Genomic DNA, 27,598 nt, shown 5'->3' on the forward strand with positions numbered 1-27,598 from the left:
TTCTATCCTCTTATCTTAGATTCTATCATAGGATCTACTCTCCCAATCACACTCTCCTCAAACCAAATTTTCTCTTCACCATATCCACATACCTTTTCGAAGATCATTCCACCAAAAAGATTCCCCTTGTCTACATTTTCTATCTATCCTACACTCATGACTAGGGACTTGAACGGAACCTTCACCAAACCTCAATTCAGAGTAATGATGCTTGTACGTTAACAGAGGGCTCAAATGCAAACAGTGATAAAAAATTGAGTACTAGAGAGAATTATTATGATCAAAGATAAAATTAACAGCAAATGAATACATGCACACATAATATATTTTTTTTACCAGCATAACCACACGTGTGAATACAGTCAATATTTAGTGAATACAGTCAATACATTTTGAACTAGGTAGAACAACACAATTTGTCTTTTATTTTTTGAAAACACAATCACACGTAATAAAATACGGACACGTTCATCCACTCTTTAAGCCTTCAATCTCCTCTTAATCACTGCAATATTGGAGGCGGTAACACAAACTCAACCTGGACAAATTATGAAAACAATTACATGCTTTCATAAGATTGATTAGAAAAAAGACATGAATTTAATTATAAGTAGCATTAATTGAATTTCATGCTATAAATACAAGTCTCGTAATAGAGCACAAGAAAGAAATATCCACATAAATAGATGTGAATAAAACATAAAATGACAATAGTATAAAATTGCTTACGTAATCAGACGTAATCATGATGCAATGCTGTGAAAATACTGCTTCTAATTAATCATCACCTGCATGCGCATAGAGAAAACTATAACTCACCATTAAAAGAAATACTAATTTAAGTAGCATTAGTTAATATTTGATGTACCATGTTCACTATCTTCATCGGTATATGAATTATTGAAGAACTGAAATGATGACATTAGAAACATCTGGAGCCTGTTTAAACCTCTTCTTCAGAAGTTCTGCGTACAGCATAATTAAGATTATCCTCCTTTCGGGGTCTCGCATGTTCTGAATAATACCACTTTATCAAATGATCTATTTTGCTGACTGCGCTGAAAGTTCTCATGGAGCTGCACTCGATGACGTGGACTTCCTTCAAGGATGGAAACCTTAAAGTGAAATTACCAGCGTAAAAGCACCTCAGCTCTTGTAATTTTTTAAGCTCCAAAACCTGAAGCCGATCAAATATAACTTCTTCATCCTCATCAGATTCATCTGCAACAATTGCCATCAATCCCTCACAGTCTTCCACTACTAGATCTTCCAGTTTCCAAAGATCTTTGGCTACTGATGCTGGAAACACGCTTGTAAGGTCTTTACATTTCGTAACATGTACTTGTCGTAGATGGTGAATTCGTAGAATTCCATGAGGATTTTTGTTCCAAACATTCTTTAGATTTGACAAGTTCGATAGAGTAAATTTTTCCAGAGGAAGAGTAATTACTTTGTCTTTTGTTGTGCATTGGACATCAAATATGGTTTTGACAGAATCACAATTTCGAACTTGCAATGTTTCCAATTTAGGTAATAAAGGAAGTAGAGGAAATGGTAGCACTGTATCTGATAAAAACTGGCAGTCATCCACAATCAAAGTTGCCAACTTACTGAAACAGAGGTCGGGGATATGCAGTGAGCCATGCCATATCTCTTGTAGTCTTGGCCTACTTTTGAGATCTAGTTCGCCAAGCTCTGAAATCTGCATGATCAAAACAATAAATAAAAATATGAAACTAATTATTCACAAGTGTCAATGATATCATTAGTACTCTACTACAAATATGACAAATATTCACTAATTTGATTAATAGTTACTTTTTATTGAAATAAAACTTAGTTGACAATATTTAAAAAAATATTTCTACTAAATCACCTTTTCTTATTTACATTCCTCGACTTTAACTTTAAATGTGAGAAATTCAAGTATGAAGTCTGAAATTTCATATTAGATGGAGATGAGTGAGCTGATCCTTATATAATGCAAAACCACCAACATTTTGTATGATGTATTTATATTATCTGTTTAGTGATGATGTTAATTTGTAAAATGATAAAGTGTTGCACGAGTGTTTATATTAGCTCTTAATACTTTAGTTTCTTTTCTTGTTCTTTCCTCTTTTATTTGTTTCTCTCATCTTCCTAAAGTTTGAGATGCATACGAACTCTTTTTTGTAAAATGGTTTCAAAACCAAGTGTTTCCTAATGTATTTATTCTTATTGTTAATAAAAATAATGAAAAAACCCCACAAATCCATTGTTTGAAAGTTGTAGACTGGTGGTAGGGTCGAGTAACTCATAGCTTAAGACTCATTGAATCTATAACTCTCACATACATACTCTCCTCGGTATGTCCGTTCATGTAAATGAATAAATAAATGTTATGTTTATGAATATGAAAATTTATAGTTAATTTAAACATTGTTATGTTTCTTTCCTTTTCAAACATTTTATTTTTATATATTATTTAAAAAAAATGGGTCAAATTCAAACCGATTTACTTAATCCGAGTTAAATGGATTTGAGTATGGTTGAACATAGTTGATTTGTGATTCACAAACAACAATTCATTATTATTTTTTATAATTTTTTTCAAATTTTTTATTATAATTATATATTACTTTTAATTAATTATGTTGGTTGAAAATTTGATATCTGATATTTATAAAGCCAAGAATGTTGTTAAGGAATGTATAAATAGTTTATATTAATTTATTTCTTTGTCCAATTACATAGTTTGATATTTTAAATCTTCAATTACTATATTTATAATAATATTTAGTGAAATAGGTAAATATGTTAATTTTGCTATTATTAATAGATGAATTTAGTCAATATATTTTGATTGTATTATAATGAATGTATAAAATAAATTAGCAGAGCAAAATAACAAAATATTTTTAAGTGAATCAATCCACCTGATCTATCAATCTCTGGTTGGTTGATTCTAACAAAAAAAAATTTAGTTCACCAAAAAATAATTGATTAAAGTGACTCATTAGTTCAATTTGTTATAAGTCAATTCATATACTGTGGGTTTGCTTTGACACTCTTAAATTGAGTGTATGAAATTGAAATTCAATTCTTTTTTATTGACAATTTATTTTGAAAACTTTTGTAATAACAAGAAGAGTAACCCAATTATGACAATTATTTTGAATAATTGTTTCATAAGGTTACATTTTTATATATATTTTCTGTAGCCTAGAATTTCAGTAGGCTATTGTAAACAGATTAAGTATGATATTCATGACTATTTATTTTAAAGAATTGTTAAATAAATTATAATACTTTTTCAGCATTTTGTCCTATGCCATGTTCAATGTTTAAACAAAATCTATAGATATATGAACAGACATAACGAAATGGGTTCTAACTTCTAAGATGGTATATTTATAATAACAACAAGAATATGACAATATTCAATAACAAAAGTTAGACACATACCTTTCTTCCAAATTCCTTTCGCATAGTAGAAATCAGATCAGTTTCCAGTGGAAGAATAACTTCTTCAAATATTACTTCTTCAAATATTACTTCAGACAACTTCTCTGCTTTTAGCGTATTTGGACATAAAGTTACCATCTCATCACAACATATCACTGATAATTCTTGTAAGGATGGGAAACTTAAATTCCCTCTGTAGAACCACCGGAGATTCGACAAATATTTAAGATTCAAAAAACTGAGCTGCGGAAACATTATCTCATCCTCATCTGATTCTTTCCTTTCTTTAGATACTATCTCTTCAATTGATTTACACTCTTCTATCTCCATTCTTTGAAGTCGACCTAAACTTTTGGCTGTTGAGGATGTCAACAGATATGATAAGCCATCACAATTTTCTACTTTTAAACGTGTCAGATTTGAGAAAGACACTCTGCATGTTAATAAGTTTTCCAAACTGGAACAGCTAATGACTTCAAAAATTTCTAGTTTTCTGACAAAGGCCTCAGTCCACGAGTTCTCTAACCCAATCCAAACTAGCTCTTGTAGGGACTCCAACCGTAATTCTTTCAGTTGTGACAGAAATTCACTATTATTGGGTCTTTGATCGCAGAAAATCACTTTAAAGGAACTGTCACACACCACAAGCTTCTTTACATTTGGCAACTGTTGTAGAAATCTATACCCCGGAAATTCATCACACTCAATATCAAAGCACAGACCGAGAACTTTTAACTTGTCTAAAAGGTTTCTATGAAATTCTCCATCCACAATCTTCTTTAGTTCATCTTTACCTACTGTCAGATGCTCTAAGTTGGGCATAATTAACTACAAAGCAGAAAAAGCAGGTTAGTACAGTCATAGATTTAACTCTATATTAAAATTGAAATTGTGAAGTTTCATGCTAAAACTGATAATACTATTGGAAATCTAAACGTTAATCCATATCCCACGTTGGATAAAAAAAAATGAGAAAATAAAGTATTATATAAAGACGAAAGATTCATTAATATATTTTTATAATGTTTTGGATAGAGAATGATGTAAATTCTTATATCCCTTATATGAGTTCAGGTTTTATTAGTGCTTGTCTCTTCTCGAAGAACCTCTTCTTGATATGTCGTTACAATTTTTATTTAAAATTAATTTTTAGATGAAAAAAATCTATAAGCGAGGTGAAAAATGGTTACTATGTGAAGAAAATAATGAAAAGTGTTTGGTGGTTGTTAGGAAATTGTTATCAAGATTTAGGCACTTTTTCACAAATGATAATTTGAATGCATGTAGAAGAATGTATGTAATCGACAAGGAAAAAAATGGCCGAACCTCAAATGTTGGTGTTGCAGCATCATGAATGCAATATATAGTATTATGCTTGAAGTTGGGCAAATCGCATATTGTCAATGACGACAGACTGGGGAACGTAAGTTTAGGATTTGTTCCTTCTGGATGAGGTGGATTAGTCTGTGTAACAATCTCATCTGTATCTTCATTCCAAAGGGTTTCCAGATTTGGCAGTTTCAATAAAAGTAATGTCTTCAGAGGAAAAGTGGCTCTGTCGTGTACACATTTGACATCGAATATGGTTTCGACAGAATCACAGTTTCCAACTTCCAATGTTTCCAAACGAGGTAATAAAGGAAGCAAAGTGAAGGGAAGTACATATGATAAAAATTGGCACCCATTCACAATTAAGGTTTCCAAGTAACTGAAGCAGAAGTGTGGGATCTGCAGTGAGACACGCCATATCTCTTGTAGGTCTTCCCTGTCTCTGAATTCAAGACTATTTTGGAATTCCCATAGTGTATTCTTTCGAAATCAGCACATGTAAAGGAATAAATAAAAACATGAAATTTATCTTTTATGAGAATAAACAAGAAATCTGATTTTTTACATGTTTTCCTACATATCACCAACTTTACTTATAACTAAGTACTCAGAAATGCACACATCAATTTTAATAGTTATGCTTTCAGTATTACATTTTTTCTATCCATTTCTGGACTTTGAGAATTGCTAAAATTTGAGTTACATTAAAATTCCATTTAATTCTCGTAAAAGGGAAAGTCAACTTTCATTAAAAAATATAACTTGTTTTGGCAATTTAAGTATACAAGTTAAATATAGAAAAATCTCTATCTATATTTTAGTTAACTTTGGGATTGCTTTAATTGAATCCTAAAATTTTTAAAATTATTATTTTGTTAATTTCATGTAAGCTTTTTTATTTTTGTGAAGTGTAGGAATTTAAATAAATAAATATTAATTTCAAAAATTCAACTTTCATCCTAAATTTAAATATAAGGATGCCTAGTTTGAATTTAATTTTCTGACCCATTAAGTTATGTTCGACATTCCATTTGAACTATTTTCCATTTTCTTCTAATTTTTTGTGAATCAATTACTAATATGAGGAAAAATAATTTAATAACTGAGTTGTAGAACTTTTTTGCATGATATTAGAAGTGACTTTTATATTATATCTATTTATCTCAAATATTAAACCCGCACCTTTTTTAGATATTCCTTTCTCATAATAGAGTTGAGCTCGGTTTCCAATTGAATAGCATCTGAGAACTCATCAATTTTAACTTGAGACAACTTGTCTGCTTCTATGCTTCCTACACATAAAGTTATCATATTGTCGCAATATGTTAATGACAGTTCCTCCAAGGATGGGAAACCTAAACTCCCTCTGTAGAACCTTTTGAGCTTCCATAAGCTATCAAGATTCAAAGATATGAGCTGCGGAAATATTATCTCGTCCTCATCTGATTCCTCCCCATCTTCCTCACACACTATCTCTTCAATTGAATCACAATCTTTCATCTCCATTCTTTTGAGTTGACCCAAACGCTTCACTGTTGAGAATGTCAACAAATATGATAAGCTATGGCAATTTTCTACTTTCAAACACCTCAGATTGGAGAAAGACACTGTGGATGATACCAAGTTTTTTAAACTCGGACAATTAATGACTTCCAAGATTTCTAAGTTTCTGACAAAATAATCAGTCCAAGAGTTCTCTAGTCCAATGGAAACCAGCTCAAGAAGAAACTCCAACCGTAATACTTTCAGCTGCTGTAACACATTATCAGGACTTTCACGACAGAACATCTTCTTGAAGGAACCATCACACACCACAAGTTTTTCTATATTGGGAACCTGTTCTAGAATTTTACATCGAAATACATCTGAACCAAAGCATAGAGTAAGAGCTTTTAAGTTGTCTAAGAGCTTTCTCTCGAATTCTCCTCGCAAAATCATCTTCATTCCATTTTCTCCAACTGACAAGCACTGTAACAACCAAGAAAAAAAAAAAAGCAAAAGTTAGTTAAGATGGTTAAAGACACAACTTTTTCAATTTTCATATCGAAACACTTAATGACAAATTTTTTTGAGTTTAATATTTTGAGATGGAAATGTTATAAATTAGACAGTTAACATGGTTTTAGTGGTTCTTACGCGGAAGAAAATGAGCTAACAAAAGTTTAAAATTGTAAGGGACTGTTTATGCTGGGTAGAGTATCATATAAGAAAAAGCTATTAAAATAAAATTAAAAAGTTAAAAGAAGAAGAAAGCGATATAATAAACAATAATATAATTTTATTAAAGAAAAAAAGTTATAATTAATACCTTTCTTTTTAACTTTAAAGAAAAAAAGTGATATACTTTTTATCGGAATAGAAAAAATAATTATAAGAAAACTTTAAAGGAAAGTTATTTCTCTTCTCAATTTTTTTAAAACATTAAAATAATAAGAAAAAATATTTTTGATAAATATTGCTAAGATAATGTATAGTTCTTTAAATACTAAATTAAATTCCACTAGTACCAGCCTTCTTACCATAGTATACAAAGATTGTGATGAACACATGATACATGATAAATTAGAATGGCGTGAGTGAGAATCTATTGAATTGATGTGAGATGTTATTGATGAGTCAAGAAATCTATTCTTTTACCTATTTATATAAAACATATACAACATACATACTATTCTCTTCATTAGTGAATTTTGACAAAATTTATATTTTGACAGGATTCCCACTATTTTTATGGAACAATGACAAACAAGTATAGGAGATTTCAAATCATTTTGGGAGTGATTTGTGTTTAATTCGTCCCTCCTATTCATATTAATCATCTCAAATTCTGAATCCAAATTCTCACTTTTTAAAAAGGTCATTTCTGCTTATTGGAGAAAAACCAAGCGAACAAACGGAAAACAACATGAGAAACCTAAAGGAAACAGTTCCCATTCACGGACTATTATTTTTCAATTTGAATATAGATCTTTCATTTTTAACCAAATCGTTATAATTATATCTTCTAAAAGTAAACTCTCCTGCCACATTATATATACTTTGCAATGTTCAATTTGCAGACACTAATCCAATATGCAACCCGGAGAAATATTACCTTTTCATTAGGAAGTTGATGTTCGGTAGGTGATTCCAGATGCGTATAAATGTCAGACTTGTGTGAGCAGTAATAAAAGTACGTGAACTTTTGCAATCTCCATAATTTCAATGATCCCAGGTAGGGACAGGGAAGCGTAAGCTGTATATTTGGATCTGTATTATTCTCTTCAACAATTGTCACCAATCTCTCACACTCTTCCATTACTAGATCTTCAAGTTCAAGATATTTGGCTGCAGATACTGGAAACACGCTTTTAAGGCTTTTACATACCTTAACTTCTATTATTTTTAGAGGTTGCATGCATAAAATTCTATGAGGATCTTCATTCCAAACATTCTCCAGATTTGGCAACTTCGATAATACCAATTTCTTCAAAGGAAAAGTAATTGATGTGTCTTTTGTTGTACATTTTACATCAAATATTGTTTTGACAGAATCACAGTTTTTAACTTCCAATGTTTTCAATTTAGGTAATAAAGGAAATAAATGGAAGGGTAGAACTGCATCTGATAAAAACTGACAGTCGTCCACAGTCAATGTGTCCAACTCACTGAAACAGAAGTTGGGTATAGGCAGCGAGCCACGCCATATCTCATGTAGTTCTGGTCTACTTTTGAGATCAATCCATGATTCCCTTTGCATCTGCACGTAAGAAATAAACTATAATGTTAGCAAATAAATGACACAAATTATCTGAATAGCTTGTTGTATTTTCATTGAATTGAATAGGTTATTAAATAGCCAATAACAGTAATAAAATAACAAAATACAAAGAAATAGCTACGTATAACTATTTGTTAACGGCTAAAAGATATTTATCAGGCAGCATCAGCATCACGAAACAAACTTAAACATATTTCCAATAACTCCTAAATTTATGTTTATTCTAAAAAACTTTCCCATAAACTAAAATTTTTAGGTCCTTCATTCTTGTATCCCAATTTTTCCATGTGCATCACCCTACATTGAGATTTCGTTTCTTTAACCATTAAGTTCCTCACTTTCTTCATAGTTGACTTATTTTTCATTGTGGTCATCTTGTTTTTCACATTGGCCTCTTCTCCATTGCTTTGGCCGACTTCTCAGTAATCTTAGCTGACTTGTTCTTAACCTTAGTCGTCTTCTTATTAACCATGGTCATTCTTCTTGAACATGAACAACTTCTCAGTAATCAAATTTCTCTTTACATCTTCATCTTCATCTTTCCCAGGGATGATGTGGGTTAGTGCTAGTGTGGCCTACATAGGTTAAATGTTAAATGAATTGGACAAAGATCCATAAAATAAACGTGAAATATTGCATGGTTTTACATGACGATTCATGGGGTTGCTTGTGTTTTGGGTTGTGTTATTGTGTTTCTATGTGATGGGCATAAGGGTTCTTTAGTTCATGCATAGGGGTGTAGATTCTTGGTGGTAGAAGCATGAGATTGTAGACAAGGAAGGTTTAAATTCTGGTAGGGGTTCTTTGGGTTACTCTATTTTAGTGTGTATGTACGGGGGATACCACAGTAATTGGTTTTCCTTTGGTTGGTGCGAGTGGGGCCACATGGGTTAAATTTTGTTTTATGGCCATAAGGGGGCCCACGACCTACAAAAGTGGTGTTAAATGAATTGGTGTAGCGAACCATAAAATGAACATGAAATATTACATGGTTTAAGTGAGAGAGTGAGAAAGAAAAAAACATGTTTTCAAATTAGACAAAAGAAAAAAAAGAAACCCAATACATGAACAGTGGAATGCAATGGGATTATTTTCAGGAATTGAAAACGTGAAAGGATGCACAAACTTTCATAACAGAAACGCGAGAGAGGTTATTATTTTGCAAACAGAACCAGAAACAAAAGAAGATAAAAATAGACTTCCAATGGTTTAAAAGGTAGAACAGGATAGAAAGGAGGGGGTTTTCCTAGGGTTTAGAATATAAAAAGGAGAAGAAAGAGAGAAGGGAAAGGAGTACAAAAAGATTCGTGTGAAGGGTTGGAAAGAAGCAAGTACTGGAAGCTGTCAAGGCAAGAGGATCGGGCTAGAGTAGCAACCAAATGAGGGGAAACTACCTGGGTAAGTGAAGGTAAAGGGAGTTAAATTTTTATGTGTATGATTATGTTGGTTGTATGAAATCACATTTTCTTCTCATTTTTTAGATATGTCGTGAATGCACGTGTTGGGAATCTAAGTGTGAATCAAAGTCTCACATTGAATAAAAATGAGAAAGTAGAGCACTATATAAAAATAAATATTCATTAATATATTGTTTTAAGGTTTTTGGTAGAAAGTGATGTCAATCATTTATCTGATTTGATTCATATTTTATTGGTGTTTGTATCTCCCCGTGAACCTTCTCTTTGATAGACCCAATATACATGTGCATGGGTCCCATTTGTTGGGATTTTGTGACTCAAACAACATTTTGTTGAAGGAGTCAAAGCAGTTAAATAAAAATATATTTCTATCTTATTTTTAGAAAGATTTTATGCATTATCTAATTAATTAGTTTAGGAGATATTTTTTCAAAGTTGGTTACAAATTATGTAGTATAAATATTTACTCCTTATACTCAATAAAATCATCAGTTTCCCTTCTATTATTTTGCCTCTTATACTGCAAAATCACAACAATTGGTATCAAGAGCAAAAAGGATCTTACGGGATCTGTGATATAACCCACAAATACCTACAACCACAAAATAGCCACAACACATAAGATGGAATCTCAAACATCCTTTAATACCGTTTCTATACCTGTATTCCATGGACAAAACTATCAAATGTGGGCTGTCAAAATGGAAGCATATCTAGATGCTAACGATGTGTGGGAAGCGGTAGAAGAGGACTACAAAGTGTCTCCCTTGCCAGATAATCCTACGGTTTCTCAAATGAAAAATCACAAAGAAAGGAGGCTTCGAAAATCCAAAGCCAAATCAATTTTGTTCACAGCCGTATCTCCAGTCATTTTCAACAGAATAATGACGTTGAAAACGGCATATGAAATTTGGAAGTTTTTGAAGGAGCAGTATGAAGGCAGTGAGAGAATCAAAGGAATGCAAGCTTTGAATCTGGTTCGAGAACTTGAGATGCAAAGGATGAAAGATTCGGAGACAATCAAAGATTATGCGGACAAGCTTCTCGGCATTTCAAACAAAATACGTTTTCTTGGCACTGAGATTCCTGATTCTCGAATTGTTCAAAAAATACTTGTAACAATTCCATAAAGATATGAAGCCACATTGACTTCCTTGGAGAACTCAAAAGATCTTTCTACTATTACCTTGGCAGAACTTTTGACTGCACTTCAAGTTCCAGAACAAAGAAGACTCATAAGAGAAGAAGGTCATATTGAAGGGGCTTTGATAGCTAAAATTATGAAAAACAAGGGTAAGTCTTTCAACCACAAAAATGATAGCAAATTCTCTCATGTTTTTCCATTATGTCCTTTTTGTAAGAAAAACAATCATCTAGAGACGAAGTGTTGGTGGAGGCTAGATGTGAAATGCCATAAATGTGGACAATTAGGGAATGTGGAGAAAATCTGCAAGTCATCAAAGATACAAGAGAATGTACAAGCAGTTGTTGAAGAGGGTGAAGAAGAAGATCTTTTGGTTGTTTCTTGCTTTGCCACTGCAAGATCAATAGAAAGTTGGCTAATTGATAATGGTTGCACGAACCACATGACTTACAATAAATAATTATTCAAAGATCTTGATGCAACCTACAACACAAATATCAGAATTGGAAACGGAAAAATAGCAGTGAAGGGCAAAGGAACCATCGCGGTCAAAGGTTGCACAGGTTTGAAATTAATTACTAATGTTCTATACGTTCCTGAAATTGATCAAAACTTGTTGAGTGTTGGCCAACTTCTAGAGAAAGGCTATAAAGTTCTATTTGAAGATAAAACTTGCATGATTAAAGATTCAGATAATAAAGAATTATTTAGAGTTCAAATAAAAGGCAAGAGCTTTGCTTTGAATTTGATTGATAAAGAGCAATGTGATATGCACAAGGTTGAAGACAATATGCAGGTACAAGGGCTTCCCAAACTAGAAGAGAAATCACCCGTATGCGCAACTTTGCAATATGGAAAACAAACAAGGTTGTCTTTTCCAAATGAAAAATCTTGGAGAGCAACAAACAAACTGCAGGATGTCAAAGAACCTAAAAGAATTCCATCTCTGAATGACAAGAAAGTAGAGCTAGTGGGTGTTAAAATTGGTGAAAGTCAAATTAAACCAGAAAAATTAGAGGAAGAAAAGCATCCTAAGACATCTCTCCCCGAAGCAAAAGCTGAAAATGCAGAAAAGCCAAGAGAACAACCACAAGTAGATGAGAAAATTGCATAAGATTGTAAGGACGTGAAGACTAAGCAAGAAATTGTGATCGAAACTTCCAAAAGTGAAGGAACTTTAGATGATACCATCAAGGACGAAAAAACTTACATATGCTGACTTTGAGTCAAGGATGAGAGATTGTTGGGATTTTGTGACTCAAACAACATTTTGTTGAAGGAGTCAAAGCAGTTAAATAAAAATATATTTCTATCTTATTTTTAGGAAGATTTTATGCATTATCTAATTAATTAGTTTAAGAGATATTTTTTCAAAGTTGGTTACAAATTATGTAATATAAATATTTACTCATTATGTTCAATAAAATCATCAGTTTCCCTTCTATTATTTTGTCTCTTATACTCCAAAATCACAACACCATTGATAGTCACATAAACAACATGTGTAGCATGGGTTCTTGGTTTGGTGCATTGGGTTTCTTGATTTTTAAATGGGGATCCATGGGGTTTGTGTTTTGGGTTGTGTTACTATGTTTCTATGTAATGGGCACGAGGGTTCTTTAGTTCATGCAAGAGGGTGTAGATTCTTGGCCTTTCTTTTTTCATTTTCAAAAGTGCCTTGCATGATGCATGGGGTTTCATGAGGGAATATTGTGAGATATAACCTGACGTTGTGTTTGGGGTTGTGTGATATGTGAGATCTTGAAGGCACCCTGATTGATTGTGCCTTCGCCAGGTGATGTTAATATTGGGTTTGGGTTGGGTTATACACTATTAAGATGTTCTTATACAAGACAAGGGTGAATCACATTAATAAAGGAATGGGGGTGGAGGTTGTACCAAGGTATTTAGGTGAATCACATGAATAAGTAAACTTAGACTCAATATTAGAATCAAGTTATCAAAATAACTTTTAAATAGATTTATTTTTCCTTAAATTAAGTTGCTTTATAAAAAATTAAAATCTTACATATTTTAATTAATTTATGCAAAACTAACTTAAAAATAAGAGATTTCAATTGAAATCATTCAAATACCATTATATCTAGAAATTTCTAAAATTTCTTATATACAATTTAAGACAATTCTATGTTCAACAATGAATAGAACTCCGTTGATGATGAATAGTGCCCATATCATTTAATACCTACTCATTTCACTCCAATGTCATATTTTTGAATAATTTCCATCACTTATAGTTTATTGTTAATAAACTTTAAAACAACTTTATGTAAATACTAAATTATATACAACAAATTATTCTGTCATGAGTTCTTTTAGGAATAAATAAATATATAAGAAAAAAATTCTTTCATAAACTAAAATTAACTAATGTTAGTTGAAAAATTGTAATAATTTCTTATTTTTCTACTAGTATTAGATATGATTCAAGATAATTATTTTTAAAAAATAAACAAGGAAAAAATATGATTGAATAATAATATAACCTATAGTTATATGTTTTTCTATATATGGCAAAGTGATAAATTAAATCACTATATATTATAACGACAAGAATCATTAAAAATATTAAACACGTACCTTTCTGAGATATATCTCCCACAATACAGAGTTGAGCTCGGTTCCCAATGGAATAACCTCTTCGGAATCAATTCTTGCTTCAGACAACTCGCTTGCCACTATAGTACCCACACATAAAGTTATCATCTCATCGCAATATGTTATTGACAGTTCCTCCAAGGATGGAAAACCTAAACTCCCTCTGTAGAACCTTTTGAGCTTCCATAGCCGATGAAAATTCAAACAAGTGAGCTGCGGAAATATTATCTCATCCTCATCTGATTCCTCCCCATCTTCCTTACACACTATCTCTTCAATTGAATTACACCCTTCTATGTCCATTCTTTTGAGTTTACCCAAACACTTCGCTGTTGAGGATGTCAACAAATATGATAAGCTATGGCAACCATATACTTTCAAATATGTCAGATTGGAGAAAGAAACTGTGCATGCTACTAAGTTTTTTAAACTTGAACATCTAATGACTTCAAAGGTTTCTAAGTTTCTGACAAAGGAATCAGTCCAAGAGTTCTCTAGCCCAATGGAAACCAGCTCTCCAAGGGACTCCAACTGTAATACTTTCAGCTGCTGTAACACATTATCAGGACTTTCACGACAGAACATCTTCTTGAAGGAGCTATCACACACCACAAGTTTCTCTAAATTAGGAACCTGTTCTAGAATTTTATATCGAAATACATCCGAACCCAAGCAGAGAGTAAGTGCTTTTATGTTGTGTAGGACGTTTCTCTTAAATTCTCCTTGCAAAATCATATCTACTCCACTTTGCCCCAATGACAAACACTTGAATAACTGAGAAAAAGCACATGAAAAAGGATGTTATTTTTTTATAACTAGAGATCCATCTCTTTTGTATACAATGACATAAATATGACAGATTCCTAATAAGTTATAGTTGGTGACAAATTAGCCACGTGATGGCATTGTACGTGAAATTTTCATATTTTAATTTTCGCAATATTTCGTACAACTCATGAAACAATGACAAACAATTATAGAAACCGATGATTCTATCTTTAATTTACAGTCGAAGAGGAAGTGACAAAACAGTAGTACATACCTTTCCAGAACCGACTTGATTCTCGGTATGTGATTCTAGATCTGTAAAAATGTCACAATACAGTGAGCTGTAGTAAAAATATTTCAAGTTGGGTAAATCCCTTAGTTGCAATGATCTCACAAAGGGACATGAAATTTTAAGCTCTAGCTTTGTTCTTGGATTTATATTATCCTCTGCAAAAATAGTCAACAATCCTTTACATTCTTTCACTACTAGATTTTCAAGTTTCAAAAGATATTTGTCTTTTGATGCTGGAAACACACTTGTAAGGCCTTCACATTTCTCAACACAAACTTCTTGTAAATGGTTCATGCTTACAATTACTTGAGGATCTTCATTCCAAACATTCTTCAGATTTGGCAGTTTCGATATAGTTAATTTCTTCAGAGAGAAAGGGAGTGTTTGCCCTATAGATGTCACATCTCTGCTTTGTGCTGTACATTTGACATCAAAAATGGATTTCACAGAATCACAGTTTCGAACTTCTAACGTTTCCAAACTAGTTAAGAAAGGAAGCAAACTGAATGGTAGAACTACATATGATAAAAACTCGCAACCATCCATAGTTAGAGATTCCAAGAAACTGAAGTTGGAGTTTGGGATGTGTCGTGAGCCAAGACATAACTCTTGTATATCTCTCTCACCCAAATTTGATGTACTCACCTGCAAAAGAAATTAGATTTAGATTTTCATAACATCCAAATTTGTTTGAACGGATAACTTTTAAGATGAATTATGAATGTACATTTAAATCTTAAAAGTTTGTATATGTGTTGCATTTTTGGATAGATAAGTTTCAAGCTTCACTGTGAACACTAGAAATTAAAGAGTTTTAGTTTAGAAATAGACTATTAATGTGTTAGTTTCAGGGTCCGTTTGACAAGTAGTTATTTTTCCTCTTTGTTGAGGTCCTTAATGTATATTGAGTCTATCTTTGATAATTGTCTTTTGCTACAGGTTTCTTGGAGGCAACATGCAAATTGTAGGAAACTATGTTGTCGTTAGTACCACTATCATCATTGTTCATTTTGAGCCTTAGGCTAGCTACAAGCCACTAAGCTTGTAGCTTTTTGTCCCCTGGGCTTACAATAACAAACTAAAAGCATTGAAGGAAATACTTTAGATTGGTAAGTTGTAAATACAACTTAAGTGATGTGTGCTTTATACGATCAATTTTGTATCTCAGATGCATTACGTGAATGATTTGTTATGATTTTAAGGTAGGTGATAAACTCTAACGAGTTTATGATCTTAAACACATGAAATGAGTGAACTGAAAGCATTGAAGAAAATAGTTTAGTTTGGTAAGTTATGAATACAACTTAAGTTATGTGCATTTTATACGATAGCTTTGTATGCAACATGCATTATGTGAATGACTTGTTATGATTTCGAGGTAATTCTTAAACTCTAATGAGTTTATGAACTTAAGTTCATGAAATGAATGAACCCATTCTTTTTATATGAAACAATAATCTTTTATTACAAACCAGATAGGGGTCCTAACATATTGGAAACTCTTAATTGTGTTTATTTGTTTCTTAGCTCAACCTAAAAGGAGAGGTGTTGGTTTTTACAAAAAACAATGGATCAGAGTTAGATAAATTTGATACGCACAAATGAATATGAAAGTGTAGGAGTGAAGCAATTACTTGAATTTTCAAAGATGAATGATCCAAAAGTTAACGAAAGATTTAATTACTTGTGTGTTAATTGTTTTAATGAGATAAAACTACTAACTGAAGTTTTTCGAGAGTATATTCTAGGTGATGAATTCCTAAAGATCCACACAAAGTAGACATGACATGGTGAATTAATAAACATGTCAATAACTCACCCTCAACTAGAAGCAGAAGAAGTTTATTTAGGAATGGGTGATCGATAAGAGGACATGATAGATGATGTCGAATATGAATCTTTCCAATTTGCTCATGTGTATGAAAACTTGTGAAGTGATGCAAAAAAGATTTTGTATCCAGAATGTACTAAGTACACTCGATTGTTAGTGGTATTAAAATTGTTCAATATAAAGGAAAGAAATGGGTAGACTAATAAAAGCTTTATAGAATTGCTTGAGTTGTTGAGTGACATACTTCGTAAAAGTAACACATTACTAATATGCAATTATGATGAAAAGAAGATATTGTGTCTCGTGGGTATGGAGTATAAAAAGAATTCATGCATGCTCAAATGATTGTGTTTTATACAAGAGCAAATTTGCCAAGTTACATCAATCTCCACAATGTGACGTATCACGATACAAATAGAAAGGGGGTAAGTTTGAATGTGATTAGTAAAGGTGTTGAGACAAGATCGTCTAGAGAAACTAGACAAGATATAATGTTTAATGATGACATGTACTAAAGGATAATGTTGGATGACACATGTGTCTATTAGATATAACCATATATCCAGTGTATCAAACAAGATAAACATGAAGAATGCAATGCTTGAAGTAAATTTTTCTAAATGAAAGCAACGTCTTTAGTAATCTATGTAAATGTTTAGTTGAGTGTTCATGCTTAAAATTCAACATACAAATGTGGAAAGCCACCAACGGTGTGACACAACATTATCTAGGATATCAAAATAACACGCTAAACGTCTTTAGGAGATACACAATTATCTGATATCTCAAACATGTCCAAGGCATATGACATAAAGAGTGTCAAACACTATAAAACTCCAAACAAAATGTCTAATCACCATAGTACTTGAACAAAATGAAAAGGCATATTAACATCAAGTTGTGACAAGCATCACTAAATGATATACTTGAGCCTAGACGACGTTATGAAAGAAAAGGCTTAAAAGATCATATACCAAATGTTTTTCCTCCGTACAATGCATTTATCAAAACATGCTAACATGTGACAAAATGTTTTGAACACACAATGTGCTTAACAATCATAAACGTTTAAAACATTTAATGTTATACAAAAATGTGTTTCTTTGCTTGCATGTTTTGTTCTTGTTATCTATGCAGGTAATGTCAATAAAAAAGCTTTGTTCATAAGTGTTCGACAAAGGACAAAAAGGTGTTGAGTGATAAGAAGACATTCTTATAATGTTTCCTCACGCTTTACACTAAAAGAGCGTATTAACTACATTTGAATGAAAGCACTAATAAAGTATTGTCACGTTGTAACATAGACCTAAGTCTGACCAACTTCCTAAAAAGGCTATGAAGTCTATCCAAAAGTCAACTCTATGTCCAACAGTCATTTCTCAAGAAGGCTATATAAAAAAGATTCACTAAAGAGAAGAAGTTGTTCAAATTGAGGAAAATGAACATAGAATAAAAAAAAGGAGAGAGAGAGAGAGAGAGAGAGAGAGAGAGAGAGAGAGAGAGAGAGAGAAAGAAAGATAATATATGCTCAAGAAAGATCATTAAACATTATCTCTACTCTACCTCAAGCATATATCGCCTTATGCTCTTCAACCTAAGAGGAAGAATCTTAAATGGTTACATATTGTATTGTATTATATTGATCCTCTCCTTGAGAGTTATGCAAACCTGATTTGTAATTGAACATTAATTATGTTTTTATTGAAACAATTGTATTAAGCTATATGTACTAGTCAGAATTGACTAGGGAACCAAGAGTGGTTGTAATACTTGAAAACTAAGAATGGATAAACTCAGATTAGTCAAGATTGACTAGGGATATTAGGAGTGGTTAGAATACTTGGATACCAAGAGTGGTTAAACTCGGACTAGTCAAAATTAACTAGGGGAACCAAGAGTGGTTTAGAATACTCGGACTAGTCAGGATTAACTAGGGGACTAAGAGTGGTGATAATATAGTTGCAACTAGAAATGGGTTAAACTCAGTTGTAATCTTGGATAAGATTAATGGAACCTCTCAACAATTCTTGAGGGAGACTGTTGGATGTTGCTTAAGTTGAGTGAACCACTATAAAACCTTTATATTATTATTCTCTTTACTTGAAATGTTTACTTAAAACACCTTATTAACACAATCTTTTAATTAATGCTTATATCAGACCGTCTAACCCCCTACTATTGCTGACAAGCATTGTTTTATGAAATATTTTTTGAAAAAATTATTCAACCCCGCTCTCTCGCAATCCCCCCCTCCCCCAATTTCGAGCGCTTTTCTTGTATTTTAAAGGGTCCTCCTACAAAAATCTTGTGATGTCTTCCTCTTGTTCAACAGTTGAAACAATGATTTATTCATCCAAATTATGCAAAACTCATGACATGGCATGCACGTATAAAATATGGAATTTGAGGCATCTGATAGATGGTTTGCAATGGAAGAATATTAATTCCATGTATTAGAGGCATCTGGTAGATGGTTCGCAATGAAAGAATATTGATTCCATGTTCCCAAATTTCTTTAATGATTCAAGGAATATTAGGTTTGGACTTGCTGTAGATGCAACGAATCCATATGGCAACTTGATCATTAAACATAACTCATGTCCTTTGATGTTAGTGATTTACAATTTACCTTTGTGGTTGTGCATTAAACGCAAATATGTGATGTTATCCTTGATTATCTCAAGTCCAAGACAACTAGAAAATGACACTGATATTTATTTAGTCCTATTAGTTGAAGATTTGGAGATGTTATATGGGTGGAAGGAGTTGATATGTTTGATGGGTACACCGGTGATTCGTTCAAGTTGCATGTCATGTTATTTGTACAATGAACGATTTTTCAGCTTATAGTAAATTAAGTGGCTATAGCACTGAGGGTCATAAAGCAAGCCTTATATATGAAGAAGGAACATGTTACCATCAACTACAACATGAAAGGAAAACAATATACCTTGGACATTAGAGGTTTCTTAGTACAAACCATCTATATAAGAAATCAAAGAAAACATTTAACGAGTTTCAAGAAAATGAATTAGCTCCAATGGTTTTAAGTGGATCACAAGTATATGAGTGTGTATATGACATTGGGGTTATTCTTGAAAAAACGCAAAAAAAAAATCACTTCAACCAACATATGAAAGAAGATATTAATTTTATTTAATTTCCCATATTGGAGGGTGCTTGATGTTAAATATTGTTTATATGTTATGCATATAGAGGGAAATTGTTTTGACAATATTATCATAATACTCCTCAATATTCAAGGGAAGACGAAAGAAGGTCTCAATGCTCGCTTGGACCTAATTGAAATGGGTATAAGAGAACAATTAGTCCCAATATTACATGGTAAATGGACATACTTGCCTCCAATATATTACACATTGTGTAAACAAGAGAAGAGAAGAAAAGTTTTTGTAAGTTTTTACAAGGTGTGAAAGTTCCACCGTTACTTTTCTAATTTTAAACGAGTTGTATTTGTGAAAGATTATAAATTGCTTCGTTTAAAATCTCTTGGTTGTCATGTATTAATGTATCAACTTCTACCATAACTATTTGGGGCATATTACGTTAAAGACACATTAACAAAATTGTGCTTCTTTTTCAATGTAATATTTAACAAAGTTATCTACATTACGAAATTGGATCAACTAGAAAACGAGGTTGTGGTATCATATAATTGTTTTGTTCTAAACAGTCACTAGTGTAAAATAAGGCTTCAACGTCTTATGTTCAACGTCAAAAAACAAAAAAGCCAATATTAAAAATGGTTGGTGGCATTTTTGTTTATAGAACTTCAAGTAGGACGTCAAAATTTATACTTTTCCGACATCAATTGGTTATTAGACGTCAGAATTCTGAATTTATGATATCATATTGGGTAAATTTCATGAAAATCTTTGGTGGAAAGGTGAAAATGTACTCATGTATGACGTCAAATGTTTTAGTTTCAGACGTCAAAAGGTTATAAGAAGTCGGAATATCACTTTTAAAACGTTATATGTTAGTGAATTCATTAAAATTTTGGGCAAGAGGTTGAAAATTCATTCACTTTATCTTTGTCCGAGACCCTCTTCTATGCTCAAACCCTTCTTGGACGAAGCTTTCAACGACCAACACATGTAATCTTTCTTTCATTTTATATAAATGCACATTGATTTTCTTTCGTTTTGACCGATTGGTTTCGTGCACAGGTAATCTTTGAAGCATAAATGTGTTCTCCTTTCTCCCTCACTAGCAACAAGATATTATTTTTGTAATATGCTTAAGTAGTAGGAATGTAAGATTGTAAATGTGTTCTATTTTCTAATGTTGTTACACTAATTTTGTATAAAAGCTAATTTTGAATGGTCACCTAAAGGCAAAGTTGTGAGAATTACCTGTTTTTTGGAGTAGTGGATAGAGTATTTGAGGCTTGGCAATTCTTCTAGCCTCAATGTGGTGAGACGATGAAACACAGACTCTTGTGTTGATCCTTCTTCTTCTTCACTCCTTTCATTCTTCATAAATATCTCTTCCAATTCTTCACACTTTCTTACTTCAAGCACTTGAAGTCTGGTCAGATCCTTGGCCACTGATGCTGGAAACAAGCTTCTAAGACTACAACAATAACTAACACTTATTTCCTTAAGGAATTGAAGGCCAATAATTCCCTCCGGATCCTTGTCCCATACATGCTCCAGTTCTGGTAGAAATTCTACAGATAGTTTTTTCAGATGGAATATTCCGGAAGCTTTTGTGACCCTGTTCTCATCGCTGATATTAAAGATGACCTGTGCATCGCAATACCCTACTTCTAACTCTTCCAAATTGTGAAAGCAAGAAAGCAAATGAGATGGAATTATATGCACTAGACTATCACATCCCCATGCACTCAATTTTTTCAAATACCCAAAGCTCTTTTGCCGCACCCAATCACTGCTATGCCATAGTTGCTCTATAATAAATTCATCAAGCCACAGATCTTCACTATATGCGAAACTGACCTGTAAATCAGACAAATTATTGAATTAAATATATTATTGAATTAATTCTTCACCTTTAAAATAAAAATTAGATTAACTATTTTTTATTTTTAAATTTAACCCTTAACATTACTTTTTTTTATCAAACTACTATTGTAAATATTTTGTAGATATTAATTAAATTTAATATACTCATTACTTTAACATAACTATTAATATAATATAAAATAGATAGTAATACTAGTTTTTCCTTGTATATTTAGACAAGTATTATATGTAATACTGTAAATTTGTTAAAATACTTATATATCTAAAATAAATTTATTAATTTAAAAGAGCTCATAGTGATAACAATGAAAATATATATAAGTAAACTTATTAACAGTTTTCTATCATCCTTAAAAAAATTAAATTATTTTAAATTAAAAATCACTCACTTATTACCATAGCCGTTTGTGAAATTTTTATTTTAAAATATCAACTTTATAATATATATATATATATATATATATATATATATAAATACGAATAATATATAAAAATATATATTCAAGGAAAGATATATAATCTAAAGATATATCATTTTAATTTTTTTTCTTTCCACAGAAGTAAAGTTCATAAAATTAGGATAAGTTGAACTAAATAAATGAATAAGTGAGTAAATACCTTTTCATTAAAAACTTTTTGTATGGTGGCATTCAAGTCACTTTCCCATTGCCATTTTGCTTTTTCATCTCCTTCCACACCAAATACATCCTTTAACTTTGGTACTATTGGCTCTCTCTCACTGAATTTTACCATCTTCATGCATTCTCTTATAATCAATATTTCCAGTGATGGAAATTCAAATTCATAGTCCTTGTAACTGCAAAAACTTGCGAGGTTTTCTAACCTCACAAGTTCTATAGAGATCAATTTGCTGAATACAATTTTCTTCACTTTGCCTTCTTCGTTTTTCTCATTGCTTACTATTTCCTTTAAATTATTACAGTTGATTACCTTCATAGTCTTAAGTTGAACCATGCTTTGGGCCGTGGAGGATGCCATTAAGTTTCTTAATCCTTGACATGACTTTAGTTCCAAATATGTCAAGTAACTCAACGATACAAAAGGAAGACCTAAATTGCTCAATTTCTCACAATATTCTAATTTCAAAAGCTTTAGTCTCTGTAGAATTGGAACTCGTTCCAATCCTAGATCCTTTATCGTTGAAAACAACAAAACTAGTTCCTCCAACTGTAATACGATCACCAATCTTTTCTTGTGTGCAATGTCTCCATTTGACTCTGACTCTTCATCTGGATAATAGGAAGTCAATTTCAACTTTTCTAGATTCGGCATTATGTACGAAAACTGGTAGAAAAGATCGACACTTGTGACATAAATTAAACTAAGCTCTTTTAGATTGTGCATTTGATAGTTGGGTAGTAAGTTTTGTGCTTGGTTGAAGTTAATTTCCATGTACTCCAAATTCGACAATACCTAAACAATAAAAGTAAAAGAAAGAGAAGTAAATACTATGAAGAATGAACTAAATACCTCCAGCACCCCCTTCAAATTGTTATGATTTTATATTTACTTTTGTTTGTTATTTTCTATTCCCTACCTAACATATAATAAAAAATTTACTATCATCGTTTTGTCTAAACTTTGAGAAAATTGGAGTATTGCTTACCTCTTCAGCTGAGAAAATACATCTTTCTTCTTTGTTTGTTGTTCTACTGATTTCTTTGGAAAATATTTTAAGCTTCACACACTGCACCACACTGAACTCCTTTAAATTTGGGCACTTTATAAGATGTCTCTCCTTGTAGAAATGCTTGATGTTTGATAGTGAATACAATCTCACATAGCTTAGTTCAGGAAACACTAATGGATCATTGTTAACTTCTGATGCACCTTTACTTGCAACAATTTCCACCATTTTTTCACAATACAATACTGACATGCGTTCAAGATTTGATATATCCTTTGCCATAGAAGCTGGAAACAAATTCCTCAGTTCATCACAATGAGATACCTCTACGGTCCGCAACTTATGAAAGTTGAGAATTCCATTTGGATCTTTGCTCCACAACTTCTTCAACTTTGGGAGGTTTTCAAGAAGAATAACATGCAAATTTGTATCTATCCCACCAAATTCATCTATTTCTTGCAAATCATTGATTTCAAAAATCTCTTTCACAGACTTACATTTAGAAACTTCCACGTTGATCAAACTTTCAAACCATCCTTCCATATGACTAGGAAAAATATTTTCCAATTTATTGCAGTTTTCAATTTTCACCAAAGTGAGACTAGAAAAAGAATCAACACTCACTTCAGTTTGCCATATATTTGTTAGCCTATTCATTTGGTTAAGACAAATTTCCTCCAACTTAGGGAAGACACAGACCTGCATTTTAATAAAAATGAACAATTTTTACATATAGAAGCCAAATGAAAAATACACAAGGTGGAATATGATAAAGAACCTTAAACTTAAATTTAAATTAACTGCATACATTTCACTTATTTGTACCAATACTCACCTTGTCTTCACTAATTGTTTCTATCTCAAAAATTTTCTCCTTACTCGAACACCCACTTATTACAAGACTTTTCAATTTCTTCAAACTGCTAGCCATAGATGATGAACATAGATATGTCAATTTATCACAATCTTTCACTACTAATTTTATCAAGTTTTGAAAGTAGGAACTTGATGAGTGTTGGTTGTTCCATATCTTACGAATGTTGAGTAAGGATAAAGTCAATTTCTCTAAGTTTGGAATTTCAACCTGAAAACACATACACAATTAATATATTTACTACATTAAACTAATTATTTAATATTATATGAAAAATGTGTAATGTCATATACATACTAGTTCACCGGAAAAAAGAGGCTTCTGCTCACTATGGTCATCTTGAATAGTACTTTCTGTGACATCTCTATTTGTAGTTTGAGCCTCTGTTAAAGGTGGCCAGAAAGACTTCTTCACTTCGGTATAGAAACATGTAAATTTTGGTAACGATTGAAGTGACAGAGTGTGCAACTTAAGCAACTCAACCTTACCGTAATCCATTGGTATTTGAAGGATCTCCTTTAATGATCCACATTCACAAACCTCAATCATTTCTATACTAGTAAGAAATTTATTCATGTAAGAACTACATTCAGAAATCTCACTTATTTCTGCACCAATAGGATATTTAATCATGTTAAAGGAGAAGAGATTCTTCAATTGGTAACACATCTCAACTTTGATGGCTTTTAATTTATCAAATGACGCAACTGTAACTGGACCATTACATATCATCTCTAAATTCTCCAAATTGTAAATACGCAAAGATTCCAAATTTGGAAAAACATTCGCATAATTAGACAATTTTGTTGAATTGACATATTTGATTTCATTGTTATTTACGATGGATAAGTGTTTCAAATCTGGAAATCCTTCTATATTCAAGTCATTGACAACATTTTCAACACCAGCTATCTTTCCCAACAACAAACTTTGTACTGTTTTAAACAAGAACTTTATACTTTCTTGTGAGTGAATGTCAATGTCATCCTTCAGTTGCAATGCCAGAACTCGGAATGCTTCAAACTTATCGGGCATCCTAAATTCTCCAACAGAAAATGATTCAAAGTGTCCAATCACAATCTTATAATCTTTTAAACTGTCAAAAAACAAGTGATTGGGTAAAAGTGACACACATGAGATGCTTAAATCCACCACTTTCAATTGATGCAAATTCCTTAGTTCAGAAAGAAACAAATCTTGACCTTTGTTGGTCTCTTCTTCCTCCAACACTTTGATCAAGCTTTTTCTTATATATAGCTCTTCCAAACACGTCAAACTCGATATAAGATTAGGTGGAATAATGTTCAATTTAGAACAATCGCTAATGTCTAGCAGTCGTAACTTATCCAAGCATTGTAACTCGGCTGGCAAACTTTTAAGTTGAGATCCAGAGAAGCTGAGAATTCTTAATTTTTTCAGTTGTCCTACCATAGATAAGTTGCAATCTAAAGTACATTGCTCCAAACAAAGCATTCTGAGTTTGAACAGGCATTGAATTGAATATGGTAATTTTGACATATGAAAACCAGTCATTATTAAAACTCTCATATTTTTCATTGCTGTAAAAAAACCCTCAGGTATTTTCAAAGAGGGATCTTTAGTGTCTATTTGGAAAAATTTAAGTTGAGGACAATTTATGAATGCAGGAAACTCATCAATGATATCACTGTTGCATATAGAAATAGAAGTGCAACTTTCAAGTTCGGGCCAATCATCAAGTTTTCCATTTCTCAAAGTAAAAACATTGTGATGCTTGTGTGCTATAGACAAAGCAGCATCTCGAACCATGTCATGCATATTGAAATGATTATTAGAACTTTCATCCAACAGCAAGCCTGAGTCTTTTAGCTTTTGGATTGATGTCTTAATTATGTCCCGAGCTTCCCAAATAGAGGACACCCCTTCAAGTATACCCAACCCAAAAGAATATTTCAGTAAGTCCATAATTAGTGGTTGATGGCCCATTTGAGCACAAAGTAAGAAAATAGACTTGATTTCTTCATTTTCAAGATGGTCATAACTCACCTTCACTGAAATATCCATTGGTGTTTGCTCTCCAACCAAATATTGCTTTTTAAGTTGTTCCATTGTAGCTTCCCAAACTGACTCACTCGTGTTTCTTAATGCCCTTGCAACTGAAACTATTGCCATGGGTAACCCTGCACAATACTTCATCACAATTTCTTGTTTAGAGTCAGACATTTTATTATGTATACCGGACAACTTTTGAAACAACACCAAAGCATCTTTTTCATCCAATGCCTTCAGGAAAAAAGTCGACTTTACATTCATGTCAACACACAACACTTTTTTATCCCGTGAAGTTAGCAAAATTTTGCACCCTTTGTGACCACTACGGATTTTTTCTGTTTTCAATACTTTGCGACTAGGATCCTTTTTATCATTGTTTTTTTCCAACTTTTGGTCATTAAGATTCTTGTTTTCATTACTTAAATCATCATCATCGTCGTCGTCATCAAGTGGAATCCCTAGCTTGTTTAGGTCTAATTTTTCCCAAAGGTCATCGAAGATTAAAAGGGTGTTCCCTTTTTCTTTCTTTAACCTTCTTCGTAGACAATCAGCTCTCACATTTTCACCTTCTCCTTCCAATCGTAATCCTAACACATAAGCGATTTCTTCTTGAATTTTTTGTAGATTTGGGTTGGCTGTTATTTCCACTTTAACCACCAAATCAAATAACTTACTGTCTTTAGCTTTCCTTCCAATTTCTTTTATTAAAGTGCTCTTACCAACACCACCTGGCCCATATATTCCAATCATTCTAACAGAGGAATCTTTGAGTTCAGTCATTATTTTTTCCATTATGGATTTTGTAGAACCAAATTCTACATAACCATAATTATACAATGTGGTATCATTAGATGCTACATCTTGCCTGTAAGAAATTTCATCAAACTTGGGGGACTCATCAATTAGCTTTTTAACATCCAGTTCAAACTTTTTTGCTTTTCTTCCTAACCTATGTCTATTCCACAAGTACGGAAAAACATAACAATTGAGGAATCGGGCCTTTTGGTGGCCATTATTGTTCTCAAAATCCTCCACTGTGGTCCTGATTTCCCTCACTTTTTGAATCCATTCAATAACCTTACCTTCAATGTTTTGTAGATTTTTCGCAGCCTGATCACATTCATGATCTATTCTCTCTTGTTCAAATATAAGACCTTTAACACTATCCTTAAGTTCAAGAACATTTTTGTTATAATGGATAATGTAAGTCAAATGTCGAACACCATGTTTCCATACAAAAGTAATAACTTCTTCTATAGATTTGTTAAAAGGCCCCAAACAATCCATCCTTGGAGCTTGATTATCTCTCCGAGTCAAACTACATCTCTTTCCCAACAAAACGTCAAACGGAAACATATTAATCAATAGGTATAGGAGAAAAAAAGATAATGTTTAATAAATAAAAAAAATCATAATACATGTCTTAAA

The 27,598-nt window shown here is 32.2% G+C and overlaps 1 protein-coding gene across 3 annotated transcripts in view; it reads right to left on the reverse strand.

The window, feature by feature from the left end:
• Positions 1-319: 319 nt before the first annotated feature.
• Positions 320-27,598, reverse strand: part of LOC108346612 (uncharacterized) — a 32,659-nt gene continuing 5,380 nt past the window's right edge. The window contains exons 1-15 of one of the 3 annotated variants that reach the window (XM_052868554.1): positions 26,165-26,301; positions 24,437-26,040; positions 24,101-24,349; positions 23,245-23,964; positions 22,236-23,051; positions 20,985-21,590; positions 14,760-15,422; positions 13,700-14,491; positions 7,871-8,515; positions 5,959-6,744; positions 4,774-5,256; positions 3,448-4,275; positions 869-1,702; positions 730-788; positions 320-538 (exon numbers count right to left, since the gene is read on the reverse strand). In XM_052868554.1, coding sequence (XP_052724514.1) covers positions 944-1,702; positions 3,448-4,275; positions 4,774-5,256; positions 5,959-6,744; positions 7,871-8,515; positions 13,700-14,491; positions 14,760-15,422; positions 20,985-21,590; positions 22,236-23,051; positions 23,245-23,964; positions 24,101-24,349; positions 24,437-25,936 — 8,847 coding nt within the window. In that variant the 5' untranslated portion in view covers positions 25,937-26,040; positions 26,165-26,301 and the 3' untranslated portion in view covers positions 320-538; positions 730-788; positions 869-943. Of the gene's footprint in view, positions 539-729; positions 789-868; positions 1,703-3,447; positions 4,276-4,773; positions 5,257-5,958; positions 6,745-7,870; positions 8,516-13,699; positions 14,492-14,759; positions 15,423-20,984; positions 21,591-22,235; positions 23,052-23,244; positions 23,965-24,100; positions 24,350-24,436; positions 27,497-27,598 lie in introns of those variants that run through there. The other 2 variants (XM_052868553.1, XM_017585677.2) reach the window with 2 other exon arrangements.

This window comes from Vigna angularis, chromosome 9 (genome assembly GCF_016808095.1).
Source record: "Vigna angularis cultivar LongXiaoDou No.4 chromosome 9, ASM1680809v1, whole genome shotgun sequence".
Taxonomy (NCBI): Eukaryota; Viridiplantae; Streptophyta; class Magnoliopsida; order Fabales; family Fabaceae; genus Vigna; species Vigna angularis.